The sequence below is a fragment of the Nannobrachium achirus genome (assembly GCF_963921795.1).
Source record: "Nannobrachium achirus genome assembly, chromosome: 1".
In the NCBI taxonomy this organism is placed as follows: domain Eukaryota; kingdom Metazoa; phylum Chordata; class Actinopteri; order Myctophiformes; family Myctophidae; genus Nannobrachium; species Nannobrachium achirus.
In genome coordinates, this window is record NC_137810.1 from 55922901 (window position 1) to 55948984 (window position 26084).

Sequence of the window (26084 nt, forward strand, 5' to 3'; positions counted from 1 at the left end):
ATTAAACTTTACTTAGAGCCTGTTTGTTTAAATCTAATAGTCCTGCACATCTGTTCTGTTTTATTGGAGTAGCTTACGGGAAGTGCCCCAATTAATGGGGCTTAATGTACCCACTATCGGTGTGTGTGCGCGTGTGTGTGTTATATGGTCACTGTGCAGGAGGGAGTAATGGGTTTGGAAAAGACCACATATACTGTCTGTTAGCAAACCAGAAAGAGTCAGAATAGGGTAGTGGATGCAGGATGGCTTCAGGACTGGAACTGGAGTCTGGGGACAACAAACAAAATTAGAAATGCACTCACTCTGTCGAGGTGCCAACTTGCTTCTTGCACACAAGTAGAGCGTGCCATGAGGTGCCCTCACCACTGGCATCACCGCTTCCAAAAAGAAAACTGATATATTATGATATATGCCAATGCCAATGACATCACCACTGGCATCACCAGGAATACGGGTCCCTCATTGCCTGTTAATGATGACGTTACCAGAGATGTTGGTCCCTGATTGGGCTACGGTCTTAAACAAGAGAGGACACCGACATATATACCTCGTAATACATACATACCCAGCCGATCGCAGTACTTGCGCAAGTAACAAGTACTGTACTGGGATCAAACACACAACTTGGGGTGTATACAGTATTAGCCCAGAAGTCAAGCAAAGATTATGCATTTTTGAATCAGACTAACCAATTTAGTCAATCATAAATGAATTGTTTTGTGTCAATTTGTTGATACATATTCAAATAAAAAAAATCTAAAGACACATCTCGATTCTTCAATTAATTGAAAAATGAATCAATAGAATAATATCTAAAAAGTAGCCGATAGTTGCAGCCCTATAGTGCGACCAAGAAATATTAAATGTCATGAAGAGTGTCCACCGCACCTCTAGCCTGGTTTAGGCTGGTCCGGTGCATCTCAGGAGCAGGACTTGAATTTGTAGGATGAAGGCACTGGAGCAAACACGGACTGTTTAAGCCTTTTTTTTTAAATAATTACAGGGTGCAGGCAAAAGTGACAAAGTTTTGATGTCAATACATCTTGACCTGACGAAGATGTATTGACATCAAAACGTTGTCACTTTTGCCTGCAACCTGTAATTAATTAAAAAGAAAAGGCTTAAACATTCCGTGTTTGCTCCAGTGCCTTCTTCCTAAATATTAAATGTCCTCAAGATGGGGTCAAATGACCCATTTGATACAGTGTTGATTTTGACGACTAAAACTATGACCAAAAATTTTCGTCGACTGCATTTTTTTAACTGACGAAAACTAAATAAAATAAATTAGAAACTAAGCTGTGATGACTAAAACTATAACTAAATATATTGACAATTTCGTCAACAAAATAAAACTTGACTAAAATGTTAGGGAGGGAGCCGAGGGACTAGTGGAGAAGAGAGTCATTTTATGTTTGGTTGCTCTCAGGTGTTGTGTGCTGAAAATAGCCGATCTACAAGCTCACAAGTGCGACGCGTTGTGAGCCTGTAGATCTGCTATTTTCAGCACGCAACCAAGTGTAAAATCAGTAATTACGATGCCATCAAGGCCTGCCAAAATACATTTTAGTTGACTAAATCAACTGTAGATTTAGTCGCCTAAAAACATATGATATTTAGTCGACTAAAATTTGAACTAAACTAAAACTTTTCAGGTGACTAAATTATGACTAAAATGAAATGACATTTTATTCAAACGACTATGACTAAAACTAAATCAAAATGTGCTGTCAAAGACAACATTGATTTGATAATGTCACACTATGCTCTTACCTTCCTTTCCTTTCTCTTCCTCCACAGTGAGGTAGAGGAAACAGCTGGTGCTGAAGCTGCTACGGGGGCAGAAGCTCCTGCTGCTGCTGCTGCTGCTGCCGCCCCTTCCAGCTCTTCCATGGCTCCTGAGGCCTCCTCCTCCTCCTCCTCTGCCCCAGCTGCCACCTCCTCTCCTGGGGCTGCAGAGGCCACAGATCCCCTGGAGGCTGCCTCCAGCCCGGTGGTGGTGGTGGTGGACACGCCAGACACGGCCAGCCAGGTGTCCGGCTCCGGGTGTACCAGCCAGGCTTCCGTAGACGATGAGGATGACGTGCCAATCACAGACCTCGTAAGCTAAACTAATAGGCTAAGCTAAGCTAAAGCCTGTTGTGTACTATGCACACATACTGTAGGCCTACAGTACTATACACACACATGCAAACAGATACATAGACCAAGCATAAATTGGCCTTTATAATGAACGTTATAGGAGGAACCAATTACAGTTTAGGGAGATACGGTACGCTTGAAAGTGGGTGAAGTGCTCCTTTAAGATAGCATGGCATGGCATATTCAACCAGCATCCCGCTGTGATATATATATATATATGTGTTGTCAGAATATATGATATATATACAAGACATATATCAACATAGAGTATATTGCAATAAAATATAATTTCATTGCAATATGGATATTGAACTGTTGCTAATAATTGAATGGACTGAGCTGTATGATGCTGTCCTACAGAAGCGTTGACACGAGGACCTCAGAGAAGGAGCTGAGTCCAGAGCTCTGGTATGAGAGAGACTGCAGGTTGCAGTGTGCAGTGCAGTGTGTTGAATAGCATGTCGCGGGTCTATCCAGAAACCTTGTATCCCCAATGCCCATGTTTACCGTAATTGCCGGACTATAAGCCGCGGCTTTTTTCCCATGTTTTGAACCCTGCGGCTTATATAGAGATTTTTACAGCTAACGGCCAGTTAGTTAGTTTTACAATGGTCTTTAACAAGGATTTATATATAGATTATTGCAGCTAATGGCCACCAGGGGCGCTCTAGCAGGAAGCAGGAAGGACACCTGCGGCTTATAGTCAGGTGCGGCTTATATATGTGAACATTTGTTTTTTGTTCTAAATTTAGCTGGTGCGGATTATATTCAGGTGCGGCTTATAGTCCAGCAATTACGGGTATATCGTCACTGTCAGGCAGAAACCTCTTATCTCCAAGTTTCAAATTTGTATGTTTTTAGGTAAATTAAAGCCCTGCTTCATCATACAAAGTGTTGCACAAGGTGCGAGGCGTTGTGTGCTTGTAGATCTGCTCTTTTCACTATTTTAAATCGTTTTTTGAAATAATTACAAAAAAGTAAGGTTTTGGACATACAAGATTTCCACCCGACAACGACGATGTTTCCGTAAATGAATGCCTTGCTTCGTCGTTCAGTCGAGTTTCACGCACATGTAGCAAAAATCTACAAGCTCACAACGCGTTGCATCGCAGCTTGTAGACTGGATATTTTACGCTTTTTAAATACAGTATTTAACCAATGAAACGTATTAGAGCTTAGTGACTAAATAATAACTGTATAGGATCCATAGGATCACAGGTAGTTTTTCCCCCCCATTTCCTGAAAAGTAACGGTCTTGGACATACAAGGTTTCCAGCCGTCAGCGAGGATTTGCAGTGTGGTTTGGGGTGTGTGTGTGTGTGGGGGGGGGGGGGGGGGGGTAAAACACTTCACTGCTGCTCATAATGGGATCTAATGGTGTCAACAGCTTTGTTATCAATAAGAGCTGGAGTTGGAGAAAGTTTCAACTTTCACTAGTCTCTGCTATTTGTGTGTGTGTGCGTGCGTGCGTGCGTGCGTGCGTGCGTGCGTGCGTGTTCGTGCGTGCGTGCCTGTGTGTGTGTCTGCGCGTGCAAGCGAGTGTGCGTGTCCTCCCAGCAACAATCACCTACCATCAGATATCCCTGATAGTGTTGTGTTGGCAGGTCTAAGAGTCATTAATGAATGTATGAGAGGCAGGTAGAGGATAGCACATAGAGCTGCTGATCACAGCTCCAGATAGAGAGCTTCTATACGGTGGACGAAGTACTCAGATCGGGATGTAAAAGGCCTGTAATAGAAATACTACTTGAGTAAAAGTATCAATACTGCAATGTAAAAATACTCTGTTACAAGTAAAAGTCTGGAATTCAAAATGTACTTGAGTAAAAGTATGAAAGTGTTGGCATCAAAATGTACTTAAAGTACCAAAAGTAAAAGTACAAAATGTTTGAAAATAGCCGATCTACAAGCTCACAACGTGTCGCATTGCGACGCGTTGTGAGCTTGTAGTCGGCTATTTTCAAATAGCCACGGTATAAAATATTAAGGCTAAAGTGGTTTATATATGTTTTATAATATTATAATTTATATCTGCTAAGTAACAAGTAACTATAGTTTTCAAATAATTATAGTGGAGTAAAAGTACAAAATTTGGATCCCAGATGTAGTGGAGTAGAAGTAAAAGCATTGGAAATCGGAAATACTCAAGTAGAAGTACAAATACCTCAAAATTTGACTTAAATTGTAACTTAGTTACTTTACACCACTGCTTGCACTACAAAATTAAAGGTTCTCATATTTCGTAGAATTTGTCAATTAAGCAATATTACACGAGAGGGTGTGCGTTACCCGTGATTATTGGCACGACATTGATGCGGTCAGGAACAAGGTGGAGCAGGGTTCTGCGAGCATCGCTGAAGTGCAAATAATCACAGTGAAGCCACCCTCAGGTGTAATATTGCCATTATACAGCAGCTACCATCAAAATAAAACATATAAATATGTATTCATATTCTGGGACAAATTCTACATTTCTCATGTAAACTGCAAGCCTAGTCGCTTAGCCGCTCATCTCTGCCGAGACTGATCTGCAGCATTTATCATAATTTAATTTGTTTCTTTTGAGAACGCACGAGAAAATACACTTATTTCAAACAATCAGATTGTTTGGTTGGATCTACAAGCTTACAACATGTTGTGATATGGCACGTTGTGAGCTTGCAGATCCGCTATTTTCAAATAGCCAAATAGGGCATAAATAAAATAGAGCATAACTGTATGTTCTGCTCTAGAGGGGTGTCTTCTGTCAGGAATCAAACACCCGGTGATTTATACACAGTCGCGTGCCGGTGTGGCGCGTCAGAAATAGCAGAAGCTTGTTGATCGGCTATCTCAGACACGTGGCACTGGCACACAGTCAAGTCGGGCCAGCGAGTTCAGCAAAAGCTAAGGTATGGCAACATGAATGGTGTCTTGCATGCGCGCATACCTTAGCAACAGGCATGATGATGATGATTACTATCGGTTTTTAGATGCTTTCAGATGATTAGTATCAGTAGATAGTATCATTTTACCACAAGCATAAGTAAACAACTGACTGCCGCACTTGGAAAAAAATGCGCCGCTGCTGCTAATTAACAATAATAGTAATTTAATAACAGAATAATCAAAACAGATATTCATAGAGTCATTCGTGAATTCTTTTTTTTTTAAGATTTGTTTTGGGCTTTTATGCCTTTATTGATAGGACAGGGAGAGATGGGGAGTGACACTTTTTTTTCTGCCATAGTACCTTGCCACACCCAATTGACGCCTCTGACTCTGGCTTAAACGTGCCATCAGAGGTCCTGCATAGCAACAGGTTAGTCAGCGAGCTCCCTCAGTTATTCATCAGTCTGCTCACCTGGCCCGCCCTGCTGTCTCAACTTAAGAAGAGACACTTATTATTCATTCAGTGGAAACAGAGACACACGGGGTCTGGAGAGCCTCAGGGGGGTCAGGAGGTCACACTGTGCACTACCACACATCCTCAGATGTAACTACACAGCTGGTGACACGCACGCACGCGCACACACGCAGCACGCACGCACGCACAGACGCACACACACTGACCTGTCCAGTGAAAGTAAGTGGTCTGATACCATAGGTCAGCTGCGACATATCGCCCAATCCCACACTGATGTAAGCTCCTGCATGCACAGGAGTTTCACCCACTTAAAAAGGTTTCTCTGTTGAGTAAAATAATACACAGTTACACAACAAAATAGGAAAAGGTAGATTTGGAGCCTTTTATTTATTCTTCTGAATATACACATATACTGTCTGTAATCTGTATGCATGCATTAGGGATGGGACGATATGAAAATGTCATATCACGATTATTGTGACAAAATAAATCTCGATTTATGATATTATCACGATAATCAAAATCCATTATCCAGGGCCGGAACATTTGCCAAAAAATAGCAGATCTACAAGCTCACAACACGTTGCAGCGCGACGCGTTGTGAGCTTGTAAACCGACAATTTTTTGGCAAAGACTTTTGATAGAGAGTGAAAAAAAGTGTGTATACCTTTTACCAATCATAGAGGGTTTAAATGGCACCAGATATGCAGCTCGGCAAATACAAGGTGAATTGATCCCAGTGCACGACGGAGCCGGAGGACGATATCACGATAAATTAAATCTCCACGATACGATTATCGTGAGTGTTTTTTTATCACGATAAACGATAATATCGCGTATCGTCCCATCCCTAGCATGCATGCTTTACTACTGTGTACCGTCGGCTTGTGTCAAAATGCATAACGTGCAGGATTTGCGCACCCCTGTCACAAGCAATTTGAATAGCACTGAACAGACAGACAAGGCAAGATATCTCTGGAAGGGGGGTTGGTGGGGTGACTTGTATTGAACTGAAAACCGTCTATTAGCGTTGGGATTGGCTCGGGCATGACATATAATCGTCCCACTCCCCTGGGAAATATCAGCAGTATATCGTTTAGCGGCGAGGACTCTGGAGTGATTGCTGAAGTCAGACGAGGCACTGCGTAGCGCAGCACTCTCTTCACTTCACAAGTTCGTCTGAATGGCTTGTGTCTGAATTATTCAACCACGATCAACAGTCTCCACATTCACTTTTCATGACTACGTCCCTCCTCTCCTTCAGCTGCGGTCTCATTTTCCTTCTCCTCCATCTACTCTCGCTTTCCTTTGGTTATTATACTCCTTCACAGGGGCGTCGCACCAAATTCTGGGTCCTGTGGGTACAAGGATTCACTGCGGGGCCCCTGTGCTTTAACTATTTGAAAAATAGCAGATATACAAGCTCACAGCGCGGCACCGAGTGCCGCGCTGCGAGCTTGTAGATCTGCTATTTTTGGAAAAATCGTGAAAATCTTTGAATATTTCAAATCCTTCTGAGGTTTTTCGAAAAACCTATGTTTCTATGTCAGTGGAGCTCAAACCTTTTCATGTGAAGGACCCTCCAAAATGATATGTATTTGGCCACGGAACCCCATCTCAAAATATCGAGTTCCAGGGACCCCCCCAGAAGCAAAATTTAAGTTACAAATGTTCGCTACATATATTCAAAGATTTGCACCCATTTTCACGACTTTTTCAAAAATAGCAGATCTACAAGCTCGCAGCGCGGCACTCGGTGCCGCGCTGTGAGCTTGTATATCTGCTATTTTTCAATAGCTAAAGTATAAAGTAATTAAGGCCCCTCCACCACCGTGGGCCCTGGTAACTCAGTCCCACTTTCCTACCCCTTGTGACGCCCCTGCTCCTTCAATCACTTCACTTTATCTTTCCCCATTATTTTTTCCCCCTCTTTTGTGTTTTTTCCCCTCTACTCTGATCTCCCTCGTTGTCCACACTGTGGCCTTTTTCTTTTCTTTCTCTCTGCTCTTCTCCGGCCGTTATAATTGCGGTGGTGCGATGATGGCACAGTGGAAATAGAGAAGACGGGGGGGGGGGGGGGGGGGGGGGGCTCGGAAAGAAGAAGAATATCGTCGTTGTCGGGTGGAAACCTTGTATGTCCAAAACCGTTTGTTTTGTATTTATCATTTTAAAAAATGTTTAAACTAGTGAAAACAGCCGATCTACATGCACACAACGCCTCGCGCCGCGAGGCATTGTGTGCTTCTAGATCGGCTGTTTTCACTACTTTTGTGCGACAGCTTTGTATGATGAAGCAGGGCTTTGCTTTGTGAAAGACATAATAAATTTGAAACTTGGAGATACAAGGTTTCTGCCCGACAGTGACGATATGAAGAGGAAGAGCGGTGAACAGAAAAGAAAGCAGCTAGCTGGTCTACTCTCTGACCTTCCCATTATGTTCCACCTTGCCCCTCCATTACTCTTGCTCTGCGGGGCCTGTCCCCACTTACGTCATCCTCCACCATTTTCCTTATCTCCATTTACCTGCTGTGCGGGCTGTCACGATTATGACATTTTAAATGACGATTAATTGTCACTCAAATAATTGCGATTAACGATTTAATTGTGTTTCTGTCGTTGTCAATTACATTTCCGTTTGGCTTGTAGGCTTTGAAGTTGCACATGGCTTTGTGCAGATATGACACATAACCTAAATACACAAAGAAATGACTTACATATTTGACAACTTAACACTTGGAAAAGAACATTGATAGTGGAAATAACCGATCTACAAACTCACAACGCGTCGCATCACAAGCTTGTAGATCTGCTATTTCCACTATTTTTGAAAATGTTTGAAAATATTGATGTATTTAAAACAGGGGTCTTCAACGTTTTCAGGCCAAGGACCCCTTAGCAGCGAGAGAGATGAAGCAGGGACCCCCGCAACCTTTTTATAGATTTCATATAGTTTAATTGTTTGACAGCACAATCATCAGTGTATTTTGGATTCATGTCAATTTGTGTTTTCAGATATTTAACCACTTGAACCGTCAATATTTAATAAACTTGACCTTTCACTCTGTACTTGGTCTGCTCTTTTTACCCTCTACACCAAACCTCTTTGCTAAAAATAGCCGATCTACAAGCTCACACTCGCTATTTTTGGCTAAAGTTCTCAGAATATGGATGCTAAGGTTCAAGTGGTTAATATAAAAAGGATTGGAAGATTTAGAGGACCCCCTGTAGTAACTCTGAGGACCCCCTAGGGGTCCCGGACCCCCTGTTGAAGACCCCTGATTTAAAATAATTACGATTAGAGGATTATGTAATAATTGTGACAACCCTACCTGCTGTCCATTTCCAGATGGGTAGCCTCGGAAACCCAGGCTTTTATTTTGGTGGTGGACCCAGATTGTCTCTGTCTGTCTGTTTGGGGAAACCCCGGTTCAGCTGTCATTGTTGTAACTCCATTCCCACTGGCATGATATAAAGTAATTGTGGGTAGATGCGCTGGTCTCAAATTGCACGGCCGCAAATCTCCCAATTCCCCTTGACAACATTTCTCCCCCAGCTGGTGTGGGAGTGATTTCCATAGTGTATGATGTTTTATTCTATGAACAAAACTGAACTGAACCGACCTGAAAATGTCTTTTCTGAGAGACATGGAGAATATTGTTACCGAACAAACACTCTATAGCGATGAGTAAAATCATAACATAGAGCCATCTAATACTTATTTTAACCAAAATAAATCACTTACCGTACCTTTTCTTTAGTCTCTCGATTACAGACTTCCGTGTTGCTTCAAGTGAAAAGAACGACAAACTCTTCCTTGACAATGGCTAGCCAGATTGCCTTTTTTTTAAAGGTATATTCAGTGATTGTATTTCATTCAAATAAAAATATAATTGGTACATTTTCCATTCATTCTCCTCACTAGAATGTGTGCTGACCATATAAGGACTTCCACCATGGCCCGTGTTACGAGCATAGCTAGATTCGGTTTTCAGAGGTGGCCAGCCAGTCCTCGACCAATCAGCCGTTGTTATGTTATGATGTTTAGTTATCATGGTCAAAATAAAAGTTTTGAGAACCGCTGTTGCTCTGAATTAAGAACGTCTGCTAAATGCCTAGATTGTAAACTACTGAACTCAGAAAATGCCACAGTCTCGTAGTAAATCAGTATCATACTTATCCTGAAGTTGGAGACGTACGCCTACCGATATTCAGTGATTGGGTCTAATGATCAAAACGAGAACATTATAATGGTGTAAAAAATCGATAAAAAACTAAACATTTCCATGCTGTAAGGCCAGTAAGGGACAAGATTACCCCCGGCCACTTTCATTATCACTGAATACACCTTTAATGCACAGACCAAGGATTGAGCCCTGGCTGGGGGACACCTGTCAATAGGTTATAGGGGTTAAGTGGTTCATTAACACCGAGAGTCTTACTGCGTCGTTATTTGTCCAGTGTGTTGTTGTTGATCCTTGGTGAGTGTGCACATGGTGTTGTTGATTAGGCCTGTCACAATTATTACATAATCGTCTAATCGCAATCATTTGACATAATCGCAATTATTTTGTCAGAATCGTTTCCATGTTGAAAAATGTTTTCTAACATTTTCTAAAATTGTGGAAATAACAGATCTACAAGCTCACAATCCGCTATTTCCACTACCAATGTTCTTTTTTAAGTATAAAGTTGTCAAATATGTCAGTAATGTATTTGTATATTTAGGTTATGTGTCATATCTGCCATGATGTGCAACTTCAAAGCCCTAAAAGCCAAACTGAAATGTGATTGTCAACGACAAAAAACAAGATTAAATCGTTAATCGCAAATTATTTTAGTGACAATTAATCGTCATGTCAAATGTCATAATCGTGACAGCCCTAATGTTGATCCTTGGTGAGTGTGTGCATGCAGGGTGTTTCCTCTGTGGTAGATGCTATAGCGGTTGCTCAGCTGCTTCTGAAACACAACGTGATACAGTCTGCAGTCATTTGCTCACACCCACCTTAGCGCCGCAGAATGTGTAGGCTTGAAGTCATTGATTCATAATTGGTGTCTGGTTGCACCCTCTCCACTATGGATTTCTTTGTGGTCATCATGTTAACCCATTTAGGCTTAGGATTATTGACCGCTTTAACAATTGAAAAATAGCAGATATACAAGCTCACAGTGCGGCACCGAGTGCCGCACTGCGAGCTTGTAGATCTGCTATTTTTGAAAAATCATGATATTTCTTTGCAAGTCTTTGATATCTATTTAAAAGCGAACATTTGTAACTCAAATATTTGCTCCTGGGTGGTCCCTGGAACAACATATTTTGAGATAGGGGTCCGCGGCCAAATACCTGTAATTTTGGGGGTCCTTGACATGAAAAGGTTTGAGAACAACATGATTTAGAAGAAGGATTTAGAAGTCGGGTCAAAGATCGGGTCAAAGATATTCAAAGACGTGCACACATTTTCACGATTTTTCAAAAATAGCAGATCTACAAGCTCGCAGCGCGGCACTCGGTGCCGCGCTGTGAGCTTGTATATCTGCTATTTTTCAATAGTTAAAGCATAAAATAATGGTTAAAGTGGTTCAAATCTAACGTGACTCGGCGCGTTCCAGGTATTTGAGAGTTAAATTACAGGAGACGTGTTGGAGACGAGGGATGTGACACGGAGTCTTTGTGTCTATAATAATACATGTAAAATGCAGCTTCTTATTTGACAGCACCGGGCTCTTTTTACTCCCACAGTGAATTCATTTAAACTGACATTCAGTTTAGCTGCTTCACTTATCGCTTAATTGCGTCAGATCTCTCCCTTTGTACCTGAGAGGTTGCATTATGGATGGGGCGTTTTGGTCCTTAGCTGTGTGTGTGTGTGTGTGTGTGTGTGTGCGTGTGCGTGCGTGCGCGCGCGCGTGCGTGCGTGCGTGCGTGTGCGTGCGCGCTCTGTGACATGACATCAGCCCCCAGTGCCACCTCTGACTCCATCCATCATCATCATCATCATCATCTTGCTCTCAGCTTGCTTTCTCTTTTAAAGGGCCAGTACCTTATGGAGAAAGACATTACTGGAAGGCAGCCTTTTACAGAGGCAGGCAGGCAAAGGCATCGTGGTCGAGTTACTATACTATACACAGGGACGTGCAGAGAACGTTAGAGAGGCAGGGGTTGAAATTTCTAAAAGGGCCTCTTAGTGAAAATATCGAAAATAGCAGACCTGCAAGCATTGTGAGCTTGGAGGTTGGCTATTTTCAGTGCTTAATACCACACTGAACTAAGCATTATCAAGTTAATACTGGAGATGTGGCGTGAACGGCATGAATTTCTACACAGAGAGGGCAATTCTTTCGACATAAAATGTTGCTTTCAAGTTTAGGAGAGTTTGGACAAGGACATTCTCTTGAATGCTGCCTTCAGGTATGGCATGGAAAGAGGGGCATTTTCATTTCTTTCACCATAGTAAAAAATGCATTTATGGTCTGGAGAGGGCACTTTTTTACAGACAGGGCCCCCGCCTGATACTATACAAACATTTCAGTGTCTGAGTCTAGTAGAGACTTGCTTTGGAAGAAGATCCCCTCTCTCTCTCTCTCTCTCTCTCTCTCTCTCTCTCTCTCTCTCTCTCTCTCTCTCTCTCTCTCTCTCTCTCGTTTGGCAGGCCTTGCATCCTGGCTTCCTTTCTTTCCATCCACTACTACTGCCACCTCCTCCTTCTCCTGCTGCCGCCCTCCCCTGTTTGGCCGATGCATCGACTCTCTCTCTCACTGTGTTACTTTGCTTTGGAGGAGATAGTCCAAATTAGGCAATGTAGAAATGGAATGATGCATGTGATTCATTACAGGCTACAGTTAAAAAGAAAAACATGGTAATATTCTGTTCGTTAAGGGTGTGTCTGTTTAAAACGACTTGCGTGTTCTATTCTAAATGCAACCAGTTCAACGTGTCATTGCTGGCATTTACGTCTTACAGGCCTATATTGTGTATAAGCCTGCAGTGAAGTCTAATGTGCATTAACATTTCACAGTGTCTTTTAACGCTATCATATTCTTACCAGTTGAATGTCCTATCAAGCTGACACTTTCTAATCTGTCTCGGCAGCATTTCCTCCTTTTGTTGAACATAATCACATGGCGGCCATTTTGCTCTTACGTCATACTCAGATGGTGGGTGGGGGGGAAAGCCTTCCTTGTGGCAGTTGTTCTCCAAGTGCGGTCCGGGGACCCCCAGGGATCCTAGGAGGGGTGCCAGGGGGTCCCCAGCTAAATGTGTTAATACCGCATCACACTCACTTTAATCACCATATACATATCCATGTTTATCCATGTTTTATTAACAATTAAAAAATAGCAGTTAAATTAAATAAATCTTGAAAGTCTTGATTTTTTCCCCCCGCCTCCTTAAATTTTCATCCCAAGATTCTGTAACCCATTTTTCACCCAGTGCCTATAAGCTGTAATCCTGGGCGCTACTCTCCCTCTGCCAACCTGGGGAGAGCCCCAAACTGAGCTCATGCTTCCTTCAATGCATGAGGAGTGAGAGACCAGGATTACTGCATGTTTTAGGGGACACCGGGGGAACATGCAAACCCCAACCCCACACAGAAAGGCCCTTTCGCCAACATATCAATTTGGGGGTCCTTCACATGAGAAGGTTTGAGAACCACTGTGGGTTAGAGACGCCCCCTTCCCTCCACGAGCATGACGTAAGAGCAAAACGGCCGCTGTGTGGATGTGGTCAATGCATCTCTAATGTTCTTGTCCTGTCTCCTTCTTTTCTTGCTCCTTTTTTGTGTTTGTATTCCTCCTGCCTGCCCTTCCGCTGCTTCTGTCTGTGTGCCACTGGCCCTTTGGCCCCCTCTGCTGTGGTGCGTGTGTAAATGCAGCCTCCGGAGGACAGGACCTGCTGGGTGTACTCTCCGCTACACTATGGCTCAGAGCCCGTGCCGGATGGGGATGGGGAGAGTGAGACAGTAAGTGAGAAGGAGTCAAAATGTGCAGCAGGAAAAAAAATCGCCAAAAACGTCCTAAAATTCCAGAGAATGTTCCCTAAATTCAGACCATCTTTTCCTGTGAAGATGCTTCATTTAAAGGCAGTCTGGGCTTAAAAGGATCGGCAGGTTAATCTCCGTCTTTATGAGGGAAGCTTTGGTTTGGTAGGCTGGCTCTATTTAGATGAAACCCAACTCTCCGTCGTTATCAGGTTCATTGAATTAGGCAAGACATCTACAGCGTGTCTGGGTGGACGTTTGGTTTGATCTGTACTGTACATGCTGTACATGCTGTGCTGTACATCAGCGGGGGTGGGGCTATAGGGTCCTCCGTCCGCCTTACACCACTCATGTAGTCCAGCAGCAGCATCAGGGACCTGCTGGCCATTGGGAAAAGCGGGACAACTCCCGAACGGCCGGTTCATTCCCGGCCGGTCCAGGCCGGCCATTAGGAAAAAAATAAAAATAAAATGTCGTCCTTCGTTCCATTTTGGAGGCTGGGCGGCCAACAAAGTAAATCGTCACTGTCGGGCAGAAACCTCGTATCTCCAAGTTTCAAATTTGTAAATTTATTCGCAAAGCAAAGCCCTGCTTCATCATACAAGGTCGTCGCACAAAAGTAGTGAAAACAGCAGATCTACAAGCACACAACGCCTCGCGGTGCGAGGCGTTGTGTGCTTGTAGATCGGCTGTTTTCACTAGTTTAAATCATTTTTAAAATGATAAATACAAAACAAACGGTTTTGGACATACAAGGTTTCCACTCGACAACGACGAAATATAACTCATGTAATTGGCCCACTGGCTTGTCACTTTGTCACAAATCTTTGAGTAGCAGCAGCGCTAAAGAGAGAGATCTCTCTCTATAGCGCGCAATGAGGGCCTCTCCAACTCTTTTTCCTGGGCTGAATCAGGGGCCCAGCATGTCCCTGCCACTCATGTAGTCCAGCAGCAGCATGAAGGACAGTGTTTACTACACTGCCTCCCTCCGTCTGACTGTTGTGGCGTCTCTCCATGCTTTCACCTCATACATCACCAAGGCAAGACTCCCACAGCTGATAGACACAGTGGAAAGTAATACTTAAAAGTATGATGTATATGATCAGTTTACTTTGGTACTAAAAAAAAATTGAAGCGCGTGAAAGCCGCTTCCAAGGAGTTGCTTTGTGTGTCCCGTATATGTCCATATATGGTCATTCCAGTCCAGAATGAACAGGTTTTATCTGTCCCGTACATCCAGAATATGTGTGTCCCGTCCGTCCCGGTCTGATGATTGGATGATTAAAAATGTCCAATGAGACTATACTTTGAAGTTTCACATGACAATTTCTTTTTTTATTTTTGAAAAATATGTGTGTCCCGTGCGTCCAGAATTGAGGATTGGTCAAGCTTCACATGACAATTCGGCCTTCCAGATAAAATCATTCATTCATTCAGAATTCATAAAAATATAGAACTAAAGCACATAGAAAGTATAGATCTAGAACACAGAAGAATGTATAGATCTAGAACACAGAGTTCATAGCTCTAGAACACATAGAATAAAAGTTCACCGCTTCACTTCGAACCGAGGTTTGATTTTTAATCTTTATTAATCTTTTTTTATATAAAGGGTTTCCAAATAGCAATTAGTGATCCTAATACACAGCTGGGTCTATATTTGCCCTAAGGGTCTTCCTGAGAGATTGGTCTGTCAGACAGTTGTGGTTGACCTAGCTGCTGTTCTACTTAAACCTAATTTGCACCCTTGCCACGTGACAATTTTGCACGTGGGAAAAAATAACAGATTTTCGGCGAGCGTCCCCATTAGGCTATGGCTTGGGTTTTGCTTTCCACACCTTTACATTATTGCCTGATCCACAAGATATCCCACCAAATGTACAACATGGCTTTGTAAGATATACCATAAAGCATATGCGGCAGAACTGTCTTAAAAGCTCATTGTCACCTGCCAGTTTTTAGCTGTGGTTTTAAGCTGCAGACATTTTCTCACTGTGAAAAACCATGAATCACACTTCCCTGTATGGTTTAAAGGAGCATACCAGTCATGTGAGTCCTTTGTCACTCTTAATTTGACAGGATTTCATACTCAAAACAGTTGTTTGATATGAAATATCAAACAACTGTTTGATATCTACTGTTAGATATCTCTTCACCTTTAATCAGAGTAATGTACTGTACTTGTACTGCTCTGTTTTTAATGACCTTTTTGGATTACATAGGTCGTCAGACTCGTCAGTATATTTACTTTCATCAGTCAGAAACGCCAGAAGACAGGTTTTTGATTTATGATGAATGGTCATTTTTATCATCCCCCTCCCCTCTCTCTCTCTCTCTCTCTCTCTCAGTAAAGCCCTCTCAGCCAGTGGAGCAGTGGAGGGCGCTTTCGTGAAGAGGACTAGTTCTGGTCCAGACCTCACCAGTGGCAGCAGGATCCTAGTCCAAACCTGTATTTTAAACATCTTTACAAAAAAATGAACGAAAAATAAAGGTGAGAAAAATAGTGACCTGATACAGTAGGGGGGAAACAACTTGCAGTGATGACATCACAGAGGATACCCAACCACTCATTCTCACTTTCATCCTCGACAACTTAAAAATAAAGAAAAGTAAACCTATAGCAAAATAACAGACACACATGTTGTAAGTCTCATGTTCTTCTTTTTGGGAATGTCCCATTGGTTACAATCAGATTTCTTTTCACTTTTCTATTTTTTCTTTAACATAAATATTTATTACGTTTTATTTTTTATTTTTCTGCTCCTTGTTAATCCTACATTATTTATGCAACAATCTTTATGGTCTTTACTGTATGTCTGGTCACCAAAAAACTAAAAAGAGTAAAGTTTGCTAAATCAAAACAAAAGATATGTGTAATTATATGCCAGCCTCACATTCCTGTTAGTGAACATATTCAGTGGTTTTGTTTTTACTTTGAATCATTCTCTTTGTATCTTTTTATTATTATCTGGGCACTTCACTACTGGGAACAGGCATTTATTTTGCTTTTATTTGTGTCTCGTCATGGTCTTCTTCACTAGTTATCACTAGCTGCAGTGGCAACTCTTTGCGTTTAGGATTTAATATGTTCAGTGTAACTGATATCTTGTTCAATAGTAGCCGATTTCACCGGTTTGGTTTTACATCAAGTGTTTATCATTACTTCATGGATGTTCAGTGTTACAACTTTTACTTTTACTGAAATACCAACCCCCAAACGTGTTGCCTCCAAAGGTGTGGAATCAGTCGCAACACTAAGAGAGTAGACATTGTCAATCACTGTATTCATAGTTTCATCATTACAATGTCTTCCAATGTTGCCCTGCTTATGGACAGATGCAAACAAATAATTTTCTAAGAATACTGATCACACAGTCGTTTTAATATTGACAGAAATCTACATATCAATGACGGTTGGCCTTTGACACTGCTGGTCATCCTAACATCAACAACCCATTGAATTATCTTGAATAGACGACATGTCAAATGTTTGTAGGATTATTAGTACATCATTTATAGTGCAGTCGATATTGTCAGTATATTTGAATGGTTCATAGACAAGATTGTGTGCACATCTCAAGCCTATATTCAGGCCAGGTGCTGGACATCAAGGTATCAGATAATGGAAGGAGAAAAAAACGCCCGCACACTGTTCATATGCTCCAAAAACGTACTTTTATTATAGGCAACTGGCTGCAACGTTTCGACTTTACGTCTTCATCAGGCAAAAGTTGAGGCAAAAGTTCAACTTTTGCCTGATGAAGACGTAAAGTCGAAACGTTGCAGCCAGTTGCCTATAATAAAAGTATGTTTTTGGAGCATATGAACAGTGTGCGGGCGTTTTTCTCCTTCCAGTATGTTTGAATGAACATGGTACGTTGCAATGTTCTCTCTGAGACACATGGCACAGTTTGTAAATGGATTGAATGTTTGCACTTAAGAAAGAGGGACCTAAAAATGAGCTAGTCATAGAGGCCAAATAACACACAATACTACACAACACTCCAGAATTCTTTATTTTCTTTTTTTGTTCTAGCAATGGGTAGGTTTTTTAGACGGCACTTTAGTTTACCATTATTGAGTGTAAAAGTGACGTTAATCACAATCATTACAGGACTAGTGTCGTTTACAGTAGTTTCTGTGGCAGCATATGATTCTCAACTAAGATATAAATTTAGGCCAGGGTTCTTCAACAGGGGGTCCGGGACCTCTAGGGGGTCCTCAGAGCTACTACAGGGGGTCCTCCAAATCTTTTTGTGATAGAAACCTTTTTTTCTCCCTTTTTATATTAACCACTTGAACCCTAGCGTCCATATTTGGAGAACTTTAGCCAAAAATAGCAGATCTACAAGTAGATCAGCTATTTTCGGCAAGAGGTTTTGTAGAGGGGAAAAAGAACAGACCAAGTACAGAGTGAAAGGTCAACTTTATTAAGTATTGATGGTTCAAGTGTCTAAATAAATATCTGAAAACACAAATTGACATGAATCCAAAATACAATGATGATTGTGCTGTCAAACGATGAAACTATATGGAATCTACGAAAAAGGTTTCGGGGGTCCCTGCTCCATCTCTCTCTCAACTAAGGGGTGCTTGGCCTGAAAACGTTGAAGACCCCTGATTTAGGCTTTAATGTCGCAGGTAGCAGTTTTCTTCAGTTAGTTGGTATGCTGTGTGTATTTGTGTGTGTGTGTGTACGCGGGAGTTCATGTCAAAGTAAGACATTGTGAAATAGGGATCATTTCATTCTCATGATGTGCAGTGGCCAGTTGTAACATGTTTGCTGTTGTTCATCACGTGGAGAGCATAGCAGCAATATTTTTGTACAGTCAGGTTTTTTAGTTCTTTTAATTGCCTTATTGAGGAATCTGAAATGTAGGCCTATATCTTTTCCCCCCCCCCCATTAGTGCTGTGTTGTATTTATTTGTCTCTCCGATAGTTGTACTCCTGAGAATGTGTACATAGAATTATAAATACATATATAAAAATATATAAATATATTTTCCATTTGAATTGGAGAATATTATTTTTATTTGTTTTTTTGTTTTTTGCTGCTGGCAAGAAATTATTACGATTTACATGATTTACTGTATCATATTCTTCAATGTGAGCTGTTTTCTTTGTAAGATATTCTACACTGAAAGATTTGTTGATTTTAATGTACATGCAAATCAGTGGGGGTTCTTCTGACTGTCCAGCTGTGTTGTGTATGTGTTTTCAAATCGCCATGTGCCCTCATTCTAGGGAGTCCTTTAGGCCTACAAAGACATAGCATGATTTAAAAATGGATATGCATATCAGACATGTGTATTTCTGTATATCTGTCTATATTCATCTATTTATACATGAGGATAAATAGATGGCTGTATGTGTGTGTGTTTGAACCCGATCAGAATGAATACAAAATAAAGCAGTTCTATGTCTATGAATCGTTGTCGCTGTTTTGTTTCTACCCTTTTGTGTGCTGCAGTTTAAGAATAAAAACAGATTGATAGATAGATGCTAAGTGCGTCATCGGGACAGAATTGCAAAAGAAAATTCCTGTTTCTTTAATGGAAGAGTATGGAGATGACCTCCGCTCCAACCACTGCAGTTGTGCTAGTTATTTATTAATTGAAATAAGGCAGATTTGGCAGCTTTAAGAAATGAACTATCACTATAACTTAAATGGTGCAATTGATATAGCGCATTTATCCAAGGCGCACCAACCTGCTCACCGGTAGCAACTAGGGGTTCAGAGTCTTGCTCAAGGACTCTTTGACATTAACTCTAGGGGAGCCCAGGATTGAACAGGGAATCCTTTGGGAACTCTGTGTTCTAATGACAGCTTCTCTATCCCTGAGCCACTGCCTCCCCAACCCTGTACTTACCCTATAAATAATATTGATTCATTCTATGAATTGCCAAGACTGAGATTTAATATTGATCACATTAACTGCCACCCACTTTGGTGTTACTAAAATTGAAACTACAGATTTTATGAAGGCCTATGATGTTATTTTCTAGGATTTTTCCTGTCATAAGAGAAATATTGTTAAGTATTAACATGAATGCCATACATGAGAGACTTGATATTGAACAATGACATTGTTCATCAACGCAGCCAAATGGAGTTAAACGAAACCCCTTGGCCTTTTCTATCTTTAAAATAGACCTTGTGAACAATCATCTCAGTGCTTTAAAATGAAAGAAAACTAAACATTTGATGACCTCTAGTGTAAATATGGAATAGTGCAAAATAAAGTATAATTTCATTTTATGCATAATATTTTGTATTTATTTGGTACTATGTTATATTTTACGATGTACGATGTATTATAATGTAGCCAACGTTTTTTCTATTATCATATTGTGCATAATTATATGAATTTTGGTAATGCATCAGCAAAAAAAATTATAATAAAAAATAACCTGTGATCTAGCTCTAACCATGCCATTGGTCAATATTGTTTTGCCATAAATGTAATTGGTCAATCGGTCAGTCAGTCAGGAAAACGACGCTTCCCATTGGTCGACGCAGTCATCCCTCAGCTCACGTGCCTCCCTTGATTCCCTTCCTTTTTGGTTGAAGGCTGGCCGGTGTCTGTAGACGGGACAGGAGGTGATGATAATATCCATTTCTAATAACTATTAAAAGTAGAAAAACGGCTTTCTGAGATGGGAAATCGAGATGATGAATACGACTATTTGTTCAAAGGTAAGCCAATCCCTATAAGTTACTTACAGGTGTGTGTGGCTGCCATCATGGTGCCCTTGTTATCTGACTTATAGAAGTTGAGTGGCAGCTATGTGAGGAAGTGAACTGCTGGTTGCTAGCCAGTGGTGCTACATGATAGCTGTGCTGCTAACTACCCAACTGCGCAGGTAGCTACAGACTGTATCTACTGTAGCCTACAGTAGATAACTAGCGAGCTGTGTAGATTGAGCTTGGAAACCTTAGGTAAATTAACTAGCCAACATGACAACATGATAAAAGTACTATGTTCTATCCGTCTGTCTTTCAATGTTATATGAGATACTTAAAGTGTGGTTCCTGTGGAAATAAGCCTCGGCTTTCTAGGATCTCCTTTTAGTTGACCTTGTACCAGTGATTTGTACTGTCATGAAACTGTACTTTTTTCTATTGCAAACTTCTAATAAATTCTTCAATCAATCAATCAAACATCAATCTGCAATTCTGTATGCGTGAATCTTCAGTTTTAATGAGCAAATGTTGCTCATTGTTGTTCTCTAGTAGTCTAGAAGTACCATAGCTTTTCTGATAAATATCTACTGCATAGTAACTGTGTTCTATCCGTCTGCCATTCAATTTTATATGAGTTAAAGAGAAGGACCTCAATGGAAATAAGCCTTGCCTTACCTGAGTTTCCTTTTAGTTGACCTTGTATCAGTGAACTATACTGTCATGAAACTGTACCTTCTAATAAATACTTCAATCAGCTATAACCCCTATTTAAGAAAGGGAATAAATTAGAACCCGGTAATTATCGTCCAGTTTCCATATTATGTGCAATAACAAAGATAATAGAAAGAATAATTTATGAACAAATATACACCTATGTGACATCTCTCAATTTGCTGTTTGAGTTTCAGTCAGGCTTTCGTAGATCACATTCCACGGACACATGCCTACTTTATCTGACTGATCATATCAGGAAAGAAATAGATGACGCAAAGTACTGTGGGATGGTCATGCTGGACCTTCAAAAAGCTTTTGACACCGTCAACCACAACATCCTTCTGAGCAAGTTGGGGGCATTGGGGTTCAATAGCATATCCCTAAAATGGGTGAGATCTTACTTGGAGGAGAGACAACAGGTTGTTGACATAAGTGGCACATTGTCCTCACCCCTAACACTCTCGTGCGGAGTCCCTCAGGGGAGCATATTAGGTCCACTTTTCTTTTTGTTATATATTAACGACATGAGATCGGCATGTGACTGCAATCTGTTCCTTTTTGCGGATGACTCTGCTCTGCTAGTCTCTCATGAGGACAAATCAGAGGTGGAAAAAACCTTAAGTTTAGAACTAGCAAAAGTCAGCACATGGCTAAATGACAACAAGTTGTCATTAAATCTTAAAAAAACTGAGTCAATACTCTTTGGGTCAAACCACAACCTAAGGGAATCTCCCGGACTCAAAGTGGTAGTAGGTAATAATCAAATCACAGACAGGCAGGCCGTCACGTATTTAGGATGCATATTAGATAACAAATTATCAGGTGAAAATATGGCATTAAAAGTAATAGCAAAAGTAAATCAAAAAGTGAAATTTCTTGCCAGAGTCTCGACTCAGGTGGATCAAAGAGCGCTAAAAATACTAGCATCAGCACTAGTCCAATGTCATTTCGACTATGCATGTACCTCCTGGTATTCCAGCATCCCTAAAGTCCTCAAAACAAAGCTACAGACCTCCCAAAACAAAATGATTAGACTAATCCTGAGACTTCATCCCAGAACTCATCTTCTCCCAGCACATTTTCATAGCCTAAAGTGGATGCGAGTCGAGGAGAGAGTATCGCACACAAAAATGCGCATGGTTCACAGAATTAAGAACAGGGAGGTACCCAGGTATCTGATCAAATATTTTGTAGATGTAAAGGATACCCATCGGTATAACACCAGAGGTAGCTCTACTGACTTTGTACCATACAAATTCAACAGCGGTATGGGAAAGCACATTTCTATACTCAGCAGCCGTTATGTGGAATGGACTTCCTAAGAAACTTAAATCCATAGTCTCAAAGGACACTTTTAAATCTTCACATAAAAGATGGCTAGAAGAAAAAAGACAATTTTCATAACTATGTCACTTTTGCAACAGTAAGATGCTTTTAGAGAATATTGTTGTACTGTATTATTGTACTATATTGTATTATATTATATTGGAAAAGGACCATAATGGAAATAAGCCTACCAGCTTTCTTATGTTCATCCTTTTGGCTATTTGTATGCTTATATGCTAATATGTCAATAAAGAAATCAATCAATCAATCAAAATATGTTAATAAACCACCTGTGAAAGATCATGAACGACTGGGTACTTTTTAAGTTAATAGTAAATGCTGTTAAACTGAGTAACCCTACTGTGCACTGTACACGTAGCCAGTGGAAAAGACATACATCATACATCATCTCTCTCCCATTTGGCCAGAGACAGACATAACAATATTAACAAGTAGGGATGGGTATTGGCAAGAACCTCACGACTACATGTATCACGATACTTGGGTCTCAATAATACAATTGTATCAGGACATATTGCAATGATTGTGATATAACATCTAGAGAAGCGGTGTGTCAGGACCGGACTTCTACCATTGGTTTCTATGCATGGGAAGAGAGTATTATTGCGATACTACAGCCTGGAGTATCGATACAGTATTGGGAAATAAAATATTGTGATATATTGCCCATCTCTAATAACAAGAACACTTTTTGTCACTTGTTTTTAATGCCGGTTATGTCGTGCCATCTGTTTTGGTTCTAGTTGTTCTGATAGGAGACTCTGGAGTGGGGAAGAGTAACCTGCTGTCCCGTTTCACGAGGAATGAATTCAACCTGGAGAGTAAGAGCACCATCGGAGTGGAGTTTGCCACCCGCAGCATCCAGGTAGATGGCAAGACAATAAAGGCCCAGATCTGGGACACGGCTGGACAGGAGCGCTACAGAGCCATCACCTCAGCGTAAGTTTAACATTTTTCTGTGTTTTTGCCTTTAAGTTAACACATCGGGTGCCCAAGAGTATTAGTATTTTCTTTCACATAACAATCGCAGGCATCAGTGCTTTTGTTAACGGCCGTTAGGAAGGCCGCGTTTTAAACATGAACGTGATTTAAAAGTTAGATTAGGAGATAAATGCACCTTTGTGAATCTCATAACACAGGCTGTAATGAGGAGCCGTGACTTCCTGGTCACGTGATCTCCCGTGACCCGCATTTCGGGAATGCCAGGCGGGTGCCTCGTACAGTAAGCTACAGCTTACTGTAGCTTACTGTACAACGCAGCAGACGCGCAGTGGGCACCGGGAGACATCAAAGAGTTCGATGAGTTGGCGCGTCGTGGGCATCCACTGTGTTAAGGTGCTTTTTCTGCATATATTGTTCTGTTGGAATGAGATGATGTTGATCCTGCACTTTATGTCTGTTCTTACTCCTTTGTAACCAGGTACTACCGAGGGGCAGTTGGCGCTCTCCTCGTTTATGATATAGCCAAACACCTGACGTATGAGAACGTGGAACGCTGGCTCAAAGAGTTACTTGACCATGCTGACAACAACATTGTCATCATGCTGGTTGGTAACAAGAGTGACCTGCGCCACCTCAGGGCAGTGCCCACCGACGAGGCTCGAGCCTTCTCAGGTAAGACCCAGGCCGCTGTCGTGGACAACATAGTAGTGTTGTAAATATAAACGTAATGCAATTAGGTTAGTCTATACAATGCATAATTAACTTTGCTTTCTCTAAAAAGAAATACGTAATAATTAACTTTGCTCTTTCTCTGGCTCAGAAAAGAACACTCTGTCATTCATTGAAACATCAGCCTTGGACTCTACTAATGTAGAGGAAGCATTCAAGAGCATTCTATCAGGTATGGAGAGTGAGAAGTGGCAGGTAGGGGTGGGCGATATGGTGATAATTATCATTGAGACGATACAATGTCTCCACGATATGACTTTTCAGAAGTATCGTATATATCGTGATACATTTGAGGGAGCCTTGTAAAAAGTCCTGTTTGATCGTTAATACAGAGATTCATTGCAGAATTCAATTTAAACCTGCATTTTGGTCTAAATCAGTAGTTCTCAAACTTTAAAATGTCAAGGTCTCCACTTAACTCTGACAGTATACAAATGAAACCAAATGGACCCGTAAGGGTCCATTTGGTTTCATTTGAATACTGTCAAATTGTATTAAAATTTCATTGAATACTGTCAAATTGTGTATCGTGATACAGCTTGGGAAAATACCGTGATATTGTATTTTTCCATATCGCCCATCCCTAGTGGCAGGGCACAATTTGCTCACAAGTCACAACACAATTAATACATTAATTAAACTTTAAAACAAATACACACACATCTATCTATCTATAATATATAATTGTCCCCCCTTCAACAGAAATCTACCGTATTGTATCACAGAAGCAGATAGCTGACAAAGCTGCACATGATGAATCTCCAGGCAACAATGTAGTGGACATCAGTGTCCCTCCAACCACTGATGGGCAGAAAGGCAACAAACTACAGTGCTGCCAAAGCCTGTGACACTCGACTGTACCTGCCCTCCTTTTATTATCCCACAAACTATACTTTACTTGATTTCTGCTTTACTCTGAGCACCATATGCTGCTACTGTCTTTATACCTCCATGTGTTCAGAAGTCTCTGAGACTCCAAAACTCCTTCAGAGTTGACATTCCTTGTTCTGTGGTTTTCTCTAGCGTTGCGTGGACCAAAGTCCATGTTAGTTGTTTTGCAGTTGTTTTGCAAAATCAACACAGGTGAAGCAGAAGAGGCGGGGTGGGAAGCAGTTTTTGGGTAATAATAAGTAGACCCAAGACTAGAGTTTCCACTTTCCGGTTGCCTCTTTAATTGTTCTGCTCTGAGCCATGTGTGGAATTAAATGAGCCTGAGACCTGACCTTCTGAGGTTACAAGAACAAGAGTGAGACAAGCTGAGTTAACCTTTTCTATTTTATTGAGAAGCTAACTGCACAGAGATACCAAAGGAGAAAGAAAATGCAATCTTACACCTTACTGATGTTCCAGGTGATCTTATAAATCAATTTAAGTAATTTACACAACCACAGCAACTAATAAAGCAATTGTATGACTCATTTGGTAGGTGGTGATGTGGTAAGCAGTAATAGTCTGGATTGAGCAAGCCTCTTTGTTTGTTCCTCTGTACAGTTGGCTTATACTGTGATGTTTTACCAATCTGCCTAAAAAGAAAATAAGAAATTATTTTTGCACTTTTGTGTCCAGAACGTTCAGTGAACTACCATCTGTTTTACAACACTGAGTGCTTAGAGGGAAAACACCTGCATAAAATTTAAAATACACTATCCTGGATGATTTAGAGAATGGTTGCATACTTTGCACCCAAGTCCCATCTTAATTTGGTTTTTGTTTACGCCATAGTCTTGTTCAAGGCGAATGTGTTGGTTTACATGAGAGAAGAACTTGGAAGGATGGGAATATTCTCCCACAGTGGATTATGATCCATTCCACACTCGCATGAAGCCATTTAAACTGCTATTAGTTTAGTTTGTTCATTGGAATAGATGAGCTACAGTTAAAAGAAAGTTGTTTATGGTTGGTATAAATGCCTTATGTTTGTTATATGGCAGAAATGCTATTTGTATGTGATAATATACATATTCATAATGTCTTGACATTTCCCATTTGTTCAAAATATATATATATTTTTTGCCTTGGCAAAAAGGAATACGTAAATATAAATAAACCCTATCCATCTGACCAGTGGCAGGTGGCAACCATTTATTCTTTGTAGTACAAATATGCTTGTACTTTGTATTTCCTGTTGTGGTTTATAACGTTTATTTATGTGGCAGCCAGCTGAAGAGTGGTTATGGTATTTCAATCACTGGAGTGATA

The 26084-nt window shown here is 41.0% G+C and overlaps 2 protein-coding genes across 2 annotated transcripts in view; both read left to right on the forward strand.

Annotated features, from left to right (window-relative positions):
- The window catches only part of pip5k1ca (phosphatidylinositol-4-phosphate 5-kinase, type I, gamma a), a 94946-nt gene extending 77936 nt beyond the window's left edge, over positions 1-17010 (forward strand). The window contains exons 16-17 of the mRNA XM_080736400.1: positions 1801-2101; positions 15816-17010. Of these exons, the coding sequence (XP_080592526.1) occupies positions 1801-2101; positions 15816-15818 (304 nt within the window). The 3' untranslated portion in view covers positions 15819-17010. The remainder of the gene's footprint in view (positions 1-1800; positions 2102-15815) is intronic.
- A 3022-nt stretch (positions 17011-20032) lies between these two features.
- LOC308285593 (ras-related protein Rab-11B-like) lies at positions 20033-25959 on the forward strand. The gene is made up of 5 exons (XM_080726382.1): positions 20033-20165; positions 22958-23153; positions 23635-23828; positions 23977-24057; positions 24588-25959. Exons 1-5 carry the CDS (start codon positions 20126-20128, stop codon positions 24731-24733), a joined length of 657 nt encoding a protein of 218 aa, XP_080582508.1. The 5' UTR covers positions 20033-20125; the 3' UTR covers positions 24734-25959.
- The last annotated feature ends 125 nt before the right edge of the window (positions 25960-26084 follow it).